The sequence below is a fragment of the Notothenia rossii genome (genome assembly GCF_949606895.1).
Source record: "Notothenia rossii genome assembly, chromosome: 6".
NCBI classification, from domain to species: Eukaryota; Metazoa; Chordata; class Actinopteri; order Perciformes; family Nototheniidae; genus Notothenia; species Notothenia rossii.
In genome coordinates this window covers 35,637,080-35,649,270 of record NC_136909.1, presented here as the reverse complement: position 1 = coordinate 35,649,270, position 12,191 = coordinate 35,637,080, and the positions used below count along the sequence as shown (strand labels likewise).

At 37.7% G+C, this 12,191-nt stretch overlaps 1 protein-coding gene across 7 annotated transcripts in view; it reads right to left on the bottom strand.

Moving 5' to 3' along the window:
- Positions 1 to 12,191, bottom strand: part of LOC307043950 (ral guanine nucleotide dissociation stimulator-like) — a 70,434-nt gene that overhangs the window by 36,542 nt on the left and 21,701 nt on the right. For 2 of the 7 annotated variants that reach the window (XR_013809472.1, XM_079688915.1), the window contains exon 1: positions 7,730 to 8,503. The exons of 4 other annotated variants lie outside the window; for them this stretch is intronic. Coding sequence is in view for 2 of the 3 variants with exons in the window: in XM_079688915.1 (XP_079545041.1) it covers positions 7,730 to 7,918 (189 nt within the window). In the remaining variant the exon portion in view is untranslated. Of the gene's footprint in view, positions 1 to 7,729; positions 8,512 to 12,191 lie in introns of those variants that run through there. One more of the 7 variants, XM_079688916.1, reaches the window with a different exon arrangement.

Genomic DNA, 12,191 nt, shown 5'->3' with positions numbered 1-12,191 from the left:
CAAACTAAACACACTTCTTTTAAAACACAAAAATATGAAAAGCTGAAAATGATCAGCTGTGCCTAGAGACAGTGTAATAAAGACTTCCATGATACCGGAGTACAGGAACCAGATAATCCTGATGAATCAAATCAAATCCCTCCGGAACGTTCTCTGTTCTTCCTTCCACAAAACGACTTGAAAAACATAAACACTTTGTTTCCATCAAATCAGAAAGGCAAAAACAAGCTGGGTTCTTGCCTTCTTTATATGTCTTGTTAAAATGAACAAAGGTTTATGTCTGTTTCTGTGTATGCTGATGTACTTGTTCTGTCATTTCCATTCAAAGGTTTATTCATCTTTTTATTTTCTCTCAGTTATATATGTGTATGTGTGTGTATATATATATATATATATATATATATAGCTTTTTGAACATTAAAGCATGAAAACAGTAGAGGCTCAATATAAAAATATGAAACCTGAAAGTCAGTGGGGCCCCTTGAAGTGTCCACGTTACAGTTAGTTTGCCAGGTTAGATACCAATGTAAACCTACTTTCACATACGCAAATTAAATGCATGATTCATAGACCCTGAAATATTCAAATCAGTTCATACAGGCTATATTATGTAAGATGTTTAATTCAGTCCAGATGGTACATTAAAAAGGGCAACATGTAGATGTCTTCTAATCTGATTAGAAACTCTCCGACTCCTGTCAAATGGAGAGCAACTTGATTTGATTCAGGACCCTTGAGCTGCATTTTCTCTATAAATGCACTGCACTTATGTTTCCTGAAGTAATACCAGTCCGAGTAATGAAGTTAGACCAGAAAGACAGCATAGTGCAGAATCAGCCGATTTAAGTATTTCTCCAGGCATCACAGGCCTTCACATTCCAGCCTCTGTCTGCTTCTGTCGTTGTGTCTGAGATTTCGCATCAGGCTACTGCACTCTCTTCAAAATCAACCGTGCAAACAAAATACTTTGTCACAGAAACACACCATCTGAACTTCAATCAATGCTTTGATCTTAAATAAGAGCAGCTCCGAGTGTCCTTATATGACATATTCCTTCTTCCGCATGCGTCTCAGGCCTGAAGTTTTACGATCTATAATAAGCACGATGATCAAGTAGTAGCGGTAAGTAACATCAACGTAAATAGTGCCTTTAACTTACATTTTGATGTATTTAATTAGGGCTCTTCCATTTAATGCCACTTTATACTTAAACTGCACTACCTTATTTTGATAAATGTATTACATTTGACACATTATTATATTTACATTTGACACAGTCAATACGATACTACACAGCAGTATAGAAAGTAATTAAAATGTAGCTCTGTGTGATATGTACGTTAATCTACAAATGATAACAATAATCCAATAGGGCTGCAACCAACAATTAGTTTAGTTATGGATTTGTTCAGATTATTCACTAGATTAATCAATTAATTTATTCGTCAATTCCTTAATCATTTTGTATGGTGGCCGACCGGTGCAAACACGCTAGAACGGCCCAAAGTGTTTCCATTAGGAGAAACTCCCTGCAGCTTGGGGAACGTCGCAAATATAGAAACACTTAAGTGCCGAAACACATGCAAATTAAGAAATGTCTTCCGCAACTTGATGAAACATACGCATCGTTTACAAAAAGCACTGCATAAACAAAAACAAAACATTGCAACACTAAACGCTGCTAATGAAAAAAACCTGCAAGAAGCTCTAAAACACAACGGAAACAGGGACACTAAAAAGTGACGCACACAGCTGGGACCGGAGCGTTTGTTGACACACGGGGATTATAGCGTTGGCCAACAATCACTGTTGGCAGAGTTATCCTGATTCATAATTGTTAGAGTTTTGTGAAGATGATTCTTTATTTGCATGCATTTTGGCACATTTTATTGTTAAACTTCAGCACGTTTCTCATGATGGAAATGTTTTGATCCATTAAAGCACGTTTGCCACCATATTTTGGTCAATAATATGTCAGAAAGTAGTTAAAACGTTGATCCTAGTTTTTCAAAGTCCAGAGGGTTTTCTTTACTATTTAGTTTTTACCAAAGTAATCACTTTAATATGATATAAAACTAAGATTAGGAAATCTCAATATTTTAGATGGTAAAACAGTATTTTCTGAACTTTGTAACCAAGTATTTCTACACTGTAATTTTTATAGTAGTTTGTAGTTTTTACTACTCCAGTAAAAGTGTACTTCTTCTGCCACTGACAACTAGGAAACTTTAACCCAGTATTGCCTACTTTCCTGTTTTGTTTCTACCCACAAAGGTCCAACCCATGTGGGATAACTACCGTGGTACAGTGTTATTATGTAATTAATCTGCTTGTACTCTTGGCTGAGTCACTGCTAGCACTGAGGACAATCAGGCCAGGACGCAGTAAAGAGAAAGCTGTTTTTAGATCAGTTACAGTAGCTCTGCGTCTCTGATTCCACTGTCATTTCATTATGTGCTGAGCATCGATTTACTTCCTAAAATACATCTGAAGACTTCCATAAAACCGACTGGTGCTCTGACCCAACGGTGCTGAACTGGTCTTAACTCTCTTTGGATTCCAGCAGCCTCATCCTGTGATGTCCTCTGCCACCGAACAGATTTACAATGATTGAACTGACAGTTTGAAGGACTTGCTGTTTACGGCTTCAATGAGCAGCAGTCTATTCTTTGTTTAGCAGTGTTTTTTTGTTTGTTTGGCCCCTGATCCTGCTGCTTTGCTACTGGATGGCAGCCTTCGCAGGGCTCTCAGAACTCCACTCTTAATTATGACTATTTTTAGCCTGAATGCACTGTTGTATACTGTTTGACTGCAGACTTTTGCATATGTGTTGTTTACTCAGCCTCCAAGAAAATGTGATTACAGTGGGGCTACACAGTTATATACATTTCAAACCCAATTTATGAACAGTAGCTTAAACACATGATTTTCAAAGAGACCCCATTATACTTAGGTATATACTATAGGTTTTTGTGCATGTAAATGGTCTGCAAAGGCTAAAATCCCAGAGGGAGTTTCTCTCCCACACACTCCAAACCTGCCTGAAGGCCTCCATTGGACTTCTTAGTTTACTACTGTAGCATAGTGACATCACAATTTAACACTTGTGCTACTATTTGGTAGCGATCCAACACATTCCATGTGTAGGCAAGACGTACAAGCATTGTAGTACCAATGTAGAAGAGAGTATAGTGATAGTTTTTGAATCTACTGAAGTTAAAAAACTAAGAGAAAGAGAGAGACTGCCAACAAATATTTAGTGAGAACGGTAAGGACATTTTTTCCACATTTCCATATCATCTGGTAGATTAACATTTCTGGAAATGTAAGACTATTTCATTAAAGCTAAAGTTATTTTACATCTGCCTTTTTCCCCAATTAATTAGATGAAAACATTTTGTTATGGTATTGCAGTAGACTAGAGCTAACGTTTAGTAATTTAAAGTATTGTTTTCATCAAGTAAAAATACCAAGTATTTCATGGTTCCAACATCTAAATGGGCAGCGTTTCTCTCTGTTATGTGACAACTTGATAAAGAAATGAATTAGCAGTAGGAGTTAGGAATTAAACATGAGCAGCAACCCATACACTTGCTTTAACTATAGCAATCTGACACAGCTGTACTTTGAACTGTAAGCAAACCACCATTTCATGGTCATTTGAACCTCAGCTATATGATAGTTTTTTCGGACTGTGATGCTGGTTAAGTGGAGCCAGAGAGATCAACAAAAGACTGAATCCAGTGAACCTAAATACTGTAGAGCAGGGGTGGGGAACCTTTTTCCTCTCAAGGGCCATTTCAATTTTTCAACCTCGTCCGAGGGCTGTACAAATGATTGACCTGCTTAAAAATACTAAAATCACAGCCCATTCATTTCTCTTTTCTTTCATGCTGTGCAAAGAAAAAGCAACCTCTAAATCCAGATATCTTACCATGATTCGCGCATGCATGCACGTGCACGGTTGTGGCATGACCACCAAAACAGAAAGGTATGGACACAAGATGTGTGCAAATGTATTTAGTTTCCTATCCATGTGAACATGATTTAAGTGGGGGGGGACCTAACCTACCGTAAGATTTTTAAATGTTGATGTTAAAAGCATCAATCTGGTGCACTTTGAGAGCAACATTAAAGGTGGGGTAGGTAATTTTGGAGAAACCAGCTCGATTGCGCTGGAATTTGAAAATACACAGCCGAAAAAAATCGGCCACTTCCTTACAGAGCCCCTCCCCCAACAAAAACGAACATGACCAATGAGGGCACGAGATAAGTTTGTGCACAGATGGAAGGCTGACAGGCAGGTAGGCCATCCAGTTATTTTAGCCGGGCCTGCTAAAATGATTGGTCGTGCTTTTTACAGTACTACGGCTTCCACAGATTACATTTTTTAATGGATTTTTTGTCAAAGCACTTTAGATATTCATTGCTATCGGGATGTTAAGAGCATTCCATGGAATATAACAAAAAGTGTATCTTGAGCCGGTTTCTCAAACTTACCTACCCCACCCTTAAAGTTTAAGAGATCTATGGATACATATTTTACAAATAACTCCCCCTTTAAACTGTATTCTTGTTTATTAATAAGAACTTTTTTTAATGTCATAGAGTATTTTATACCTAATCCTCCCTCAGGGACTTATTCCGGTGTGAATGCGATCTGCTCTTTAGTTCAGCAGAACTAAAGAGTTCTGATAAACTAAGTACGGCAAAGTACTTGGTGTGAAAGCGCCTCATGACATTGAATAACATCCACCTCGGCCTCTGGACTGACAGGAAGAATGGCAGCGATTGTGGAAGAAACCCCATCGGCCCCTAAAGGCGGGGGATTAAGCATTAGGTAATTGTGTTAAAGGAGAGGATTAGATTAGAGCGCAGGGACGAGGCAGAGCAGGTTAGCTGAAACTACCTCTGAGCTCAGGACATGCAAAAAGAGAAACATAGCACGGCTTGTGATATCAGTCCAGATCTGAATGATGACCAACAGAGAGGATATCAATCTTAAAGATGTTACTTAAGTGTACATACAGTGGAGGGCAGATCGTCTTCGTGTGCTATCAGTTGTGGGGTTGTCCTTGTTCCATCACAGACTTTACATAATCACCGATAAATATGATTACTCATCCTCCCCTCCTGATCAGATCGAATGTACGGGATGTAAGGAACAAAGTGCTAGAGAATGTTCCACCTAATCCATTTTTTTTTTTTAAAAGAACATTCACATAGATAAAAGAGTAACTGTATCTTTGGGTCATGGGTTGAAGGGGAAAGTGATAGACACGTGGGGTTATGGATATGAAATAACCTCAGAGCCAAAAATATACTGTCGGAAGAGCATAAGGGTAAAATGTTCCTCTTTAGTTGGTCGACACTAAAATATCTCAAGAAATATTGTAAAGGTTGCCATGAAATTTGTTTCAGACATTTGTGTTGCCCATAAGATGAACCCTAATGACTTTTCCTCAAGTGCCACCATGAGGTTTGGTATTTCATACTTGGGTTATAGCCAAATAAGTGTAAAACAAATGACATTTCTTTGTGTTAAATTGTCGATTAGGTGACTAACCGTTTGTTTTGGTCTTGGACGACTACTAAGGGTTAACTAGTCTTTTTTATGCTTACACTCTGAATGATTAATTCGTAAGAATCATATCAGCAAATCTTTGCTAAACACAAGAATAACAAGGTGATTTTTTTAGTGATTCTTTCTGGGGAAAGATCTAACAATCTGTCAAATACATCAACTAGTCAATTAGTCATCAAAACAGGCCAAATTAAAGGCGAGCACGGTAAACAAATTGCAGGAATAACACGACATCTTCAATAATAAATCAATGAATAAACAGGTGACCCAGCAATTATTTTAATTATCAATTGATCATTTAAGTAAATATGTTACGCAAAATCACTAAACATTCTCCAATTTGAGTTTTTGCCAATTTCCTTTTATATATTTGGAACGTCAATTTACCATGCAGACACCAAAGCAGTTGTCTGCATGGTAAACATCTTTGATCGTCTTTCTTTCTTTACGTTTTGTAGGATTAATATAACTTAACGGTTAAAGTTCTGTCTAGACGGCATCTTTCACACAGGTTGGCCATCACTGTGTCTCTTAAAGGCTGGTCTATAGGAAATCTTTTATAGTCTATTGACTACATACTAGGTTACAATTAGGTGACAATATTTGGCCATTTTTACAAAAACAACAGACAAGCTTTAACACAATAAAAACATATTAAGCGTTTGGACCTTACTCATAGTAACCTGGATCCAGTCGGAAATACTTGTTGTGTGAAGTATGAAAACTATTCTCAATGTCAGTATTACGGCCCGTCTACATTAAAGGCATAAAAAAATCTTGAAGCTGGGTGTGTCTGAAGCTTGGCGATTGTTTGTGAGCAACGCGACCAACAACCAATCACATGAATCTCCCGCCCCTGACATACAAAGCAATAGCAATGTTAAAACGAAGTAAACTGGATATAAACTCTCCAAACAGGCGAAAAACCAGTTTCACCCACTGTCTCTGCCACGTCCCTCCATGCCTGGTTCCTCCGGTTTGTATCCCGGTAAATAGTTCTGGTCGTAAAGAACCGGCTAATTTGCTACCGTAATATCTCGTTTGGAATATGAGGAAATGAACTGCGGTCTGGCTCTCCCAGCTTGCACGCGGTTTGATTGGCTGCGCTTGCACTGGCGGGATTTGCATAAACGGTATTTGATTGGCTGATGCCAAGCGTCGAGCCTCAAAAGTTGAACATTGTCTCTGCCACGTCCCTCCATGCCTGGTTGAACATTGTTCAACTTTTGATGCCGATAGATGCTCGTGATGCTTGCAAAGCCATGCCATGCTCCCCACAATGCAGTTCGGCGAAGATTAAAAACTTCTACGTCACCCCATTCAAGTGAATGGGCGAAGCGTTGAAAGCATTTTTCGATGCCTGTAGCGTAGACGGGCCATAAATGGGCGAAGCTTTGAAAGCATTTTTTGATGCCTGTAGTGTAGACGGGCCGTATAATCTCCATTACTTTTTGAAAGGCGTGACTCATTGACAGTTGGTGTATCTTCAGAACTGAATTAAATGCAGGATGACTGATAACCACAGGAAAAAGCAAGTCATTCTGGTACAGTACTCGTGTCGCCTGTGTCTCTCCACAGTAACGGTGTGTTTCACTCTCAGGTTTCTAGTACTATTGTGTATTTTGTTTTTAATGTTTATTATATTACATCATACAGTCCTATCTCTTTTTTTTCAAAGCAACAAGGTTTAAAATGAAGGATTAGTGGATGTCATCATGTTATGTCATGATTTGGGGTAAAACACAATACAAATTCTCCTCTTACACTTATATACAAATGTATCTGTGCATTCTACATACCTTTAGCTGATTTGAAGAGCTATAAACATATATTTATCTTGTTTAAAAGTTTGGCAAACATTTCCAGAGATAAGCAGAAAAAACATATCTGTCCTGACATATTTAGCTTGTATAGCCTATAGATACAAATTACTTGCTTTTAACTTATCTTAATTAAGACTCCTTTTATTCTAAACTTATTTTATTTATACTTTTTAATTTGTTTCATATCAACCCAGCATCCCAACTATGGACCGGTCCTCCTGAACAGCATCAGCTACCGGACCTCCAACGCCTCTCATCCCCGCATCTCCTTCACCCTCCTCCCGCCCCTGAGCCCTTCCCCCCCGGCCTCCGCCATGCTCACCTCCAGCAGCGGCAGGTCCGGGTCCAGGTGTGTGAGGCTGTGCAGGACCACCGGGCTGGGGTCCTCCACCACCTCCAGCCTCACCCCATCCCAAATGTTCCGCACTCTCCAAGACGAGTCAAACATCTCAATCAGCTGTCCCGGCTTGACGCTGTGCGCCTCGGTTTGCATGCCTGGGAAATAGACCATGGATGCACGCGAAGCCGACTGTTCATTCACGGTAACGTTAGCGACATTTTCACTGTTTTTAAATTTCAGGTTTTTTTCCGCAGAGACTATGCTGCTGTCTGCGGCTCAGCGGCTGTGGGGTAGAGTCATGACTCAGGCTGAGGCTTTTCTAAGCCCCGCCCCCAGGTATTTGCTGCCTTCAGGGGTGTCGGAAATATCAGAGAGGCGTTACAGTGGATTAACATTCTCAACTCACTATTTGTATTCATTCTGAGAAAACATGAAAATAATGTGTTTCACTTTAATCCCAGAAGTCAATTTTTTTGTAATTGTTATAATGGTTATTTCCCTTTATTTGTTTGTTCTCCCTATGTATTTTTGACATCCTCTTTGTTTATTACCTCTTACAATGATGCTTAATCTGTCATGTAAAGTTAAACTACAAATACTTCCGCACATCTGCATATACTTGCACACATGTTCGCATAATGTAAAAATCATACATAATTGTATGAGTAACTTAATATACGCATATGATGTATTTTTAACAAGTCATTCTTTGGTGTTTTTATACTGCTTTAATGTGAACATTTCCCCTCTGAGGATTTTTTTAATGTTCTTCTCAATTGTATCTTTTTATACATCTCTTAGTTCATTTATATAGGTATTTTGTATTATGATATGGCTGGATAGACAGTTGTATGAAAAAAACTTCAGAAATGTATAAACTAAAATGCATATCTTTAGCACACACATTTCTAAAAGTAACCCCCATGAATAAAGATCATATGACAGCTAATGGCGTAGACCAGCAACACAGTTTGTCACAAAGCCCTTTTTTCTGTTTATTAACAAGGGCTATACCGTGTGGTTAAATAATCTTTACACCATGTATGGTGTAATATACAGATCTACCAGGTGTCCCTGAAGGCAGCGTTACGTCATGCCTTTGGGAAATGATGGCAGTGTTGTTTCTGTTTTCACTATGGCAGCCGGCTTCTATGGGAAAAGAAAACACTTATGTACAGTGCACTGTCCCTGCCTGCTGTCTGCACACATTACACAGTGACACTCACTTGTATTATTAGATCTTACATTTTTATGGACTAAAATAACATACAAATCATATGATCATTTATATTTATTAATTTAAAAAAAGGAAATTCTACAAATCATTAAGTGGTTAAAGTTAGTTAGACGCCACATTTTTAAATGCTGTAAAATAGAACAATTAAAAAGATGAACTTAAATATATTTATCAATATGTTTAACACTTTGAAAAGCCATTTCGATTAATTCTAGCACATGTTTTATCAACAACAATTCTTATCTGTTTTATTATTATTGGTGTTATTTTTATTTCATATAATTCGATTTTATTTTGGATTTTTTTAAGTGTCGGATTTTATTCTCCTAATTTTATTCCTTAAATGTTTATTATTTGTATTACTATTATTTTATCTGTTTATTTACAGAATATTGTCCCATGGGAACCTCGACTTTAATTAAAGTAAAAGGATTTGAAAAGGGCCTAATAAACTATTGATTATTATCTTAATCATTATTTGATCAGTTAATTATGTTGACCATTTACTGGATTATAACACGTCTGTTTTGATTGACCCACAGTCTGAAATCCAAGCCAAATCCAAAAGAAACAGTGAAGCAGCATAGGCACATGCTTTCATTGCTTGAAAGGTCCACGTCAAACCATCAACAAAAAAATCACAAGAAATGCAGAAAAACTCTCAACAAACACCGTCCAACACACAGATATGCATTTTTCCAGCAGCCTCAATTTTTCTCAGCATTAAAACTCTGAACAAGGTCGTTCCAATTCAACATGTAACACTGCCTCCTACTGGGCAATGTCAGGAACAAATGTCTCATTCCACATTAAGATATCTATCATCGTAATAAGATGTCTGCTGAGCTCTTACAATGATTAGTAACTGCCTGAAAAACAACAAGACGAATGACAACCTCTGTTTTACAGATGATTAATGGCGGAAGTTAGGTTATTTATTTTTGAATGTTTTTGGCAAAGAACAAATTGTAATTTACCTTCTCGACAGGAACAACAGGTGTGAAAGAGATGGAGCAAATTGTAACTGAAACATCTGCTGCACCAGCTGAGGCTGAACGTAACTGCAAACAAGGACTGACCTCCATGTCTTTTCTCCTCAAGCTGCTGCGCTTCCTAACTCACACACTTCAGCTGCTGTGTGTGTGTGTGTGTGTGTGTGTGTGTGTGTGTGTGTGTGTGTGTGTGTGTGTGTGTGTGTGTGTGTGTGTGTGTGTGTGTGTGTGAGAAACAGAGCATACAGAATACCCATGCTGCTGTTTGAAGATCAATATTCTGCACTGAAAACTAGCAGCAGCTGATGTTATGTACATATATTAAATTATTTTAACACAGTGTTGGAAGAAGTGCTCAGATTTTATACATAAGTAAAAGCAGCAATACCAATTCAAAAAATACTCGAGTAAAGGTCCTGCATTCAAAAACGTACTAAGTAAAAGTACAAAAGTATTAACATTACAAAAAAGTACTTATTGTGCGTAAGGGTCCATTTCAGAATCGTTTCTACATGTAATCACTGGATCATGATCATGTGTTTATCACAGCTGATAAAGGTGGAGCTTATTTTAATAACTTTATATATTGCTTCTGGATATCCTATGATTTTATGTCAATGTTTATTTATATTATTGATTGATTATTAATACTTTGTAAGAATAATTTGAATACATGTCCCTTAGTATATTCCATTGCTGAATATTTATTTGTATTATTATTCTGCTACAACTACATAGCCTATCATTTAAATTGTGTCAGTGTGGAACTAATGTCAGACACTGTTCATTAGTTTTACAGCACAGCATCATACCATAACAGCATATCATTAGTTATTTATATGCAAAAGGTAACTATAAGTGTAACATTAATGTATTTGAGTAGAAAGTAACATTTTGCCTCTGGGATGTAGTGGGGTAGAAGTATTTGCAGCATAACATGGAAATACCAAAATAGAGTACAATCCGGTAGAAATAGTACAATATTTGAGTAAAATCTACATTCCCATTAATTAACCGTATATGCAATGTTGCTAAACAAAAATAATATATATTTCGGCAAAAAGACAATCTACTATTGAGTCTTTTATGAGACTCTAAATCAAGAGTAATTTTACCCAATTCAAATGAGTATCTGAGAGCAATAAAATGTGCCGTTTGTTTTGGTATTACTCTGTATGTTTCTTTTTAATCTCAACAAAAACAAATAAATGTGTTAGTCAATCCCTGAATACTTTGTGAATCTCCGTTCTGCGCTCTTAGCTTCAATCCTATTTTTTCCTACTGAAGAAATAATGCTTTGTTGGGAACTATTTCTGGCGGCGGATTGATTCAGTTTAGGGCTGTCATGAGTCTTTGAGGCAGAAGGAGGGTGTATGTGGAATGGGGAAAATAATGCCAGCCTTTTTCCTTTAATATTTAGTAAGCTGCCCCGAACAGCTTATCAACATCAAATACAATTCATTGTAAGGCCATTTCATTTTCACATGTAAGTATTATCTAGTTGGGGCTGCTTGTCACATTTTAGATGAGTTTTCAGCAGTTACACCAAATACATTTTTCCTTTGGCTTCCCACATTGTTTCATAAATGTTTTAGCCCAAAAGGCTATGGAAATTCAAAATGTTCACAAAAATCGGAAAATGAACACAAATGAGTGTAGCAGTTTTAAATCCTCTGAATTATCTTCCACTTTAGGTACATGTATCCGATAAAGATGGTTAAAGAAAAGCAGGTTTAAAACCTGACTTGAATGAAGAAAACAAAACTCTGAATGCTGACTTCTTTTGTCAGTGAATGGCAGAATCTTCAGTATAATAACATCCCCACTGGTATGCATCTTCTGGAAAAACCCCACATGGGCTGAGACCCAGAAACCTCCAAGAGACCAGAGAGACGGCCAACTTTGAATCTGCTGTGATTTAACTAAAGCTCTGCTTCCATCTGCTGGAAATCAATACCAGAGGATGTTGTTGTGCTGCTTCCCGGGCTCTGGCTGATGCTACAACATGCTTCAGACGTTTACACCCCCCCTTTACTGCCCTACTCTCTCACATGCCTTTTAGTCAGAGGCAAATAGATTAACAGAGGCATATGTAAAAAGGCCTTATTATGCTTATTGGTGTTTTCTCTTCACTGTAGTGTGGTATATAGTTTTGTGTGCATGTACATGGTCTGCAAAGGCTAAGTAATAAACCCAGGAGCCTCCATTATACTCC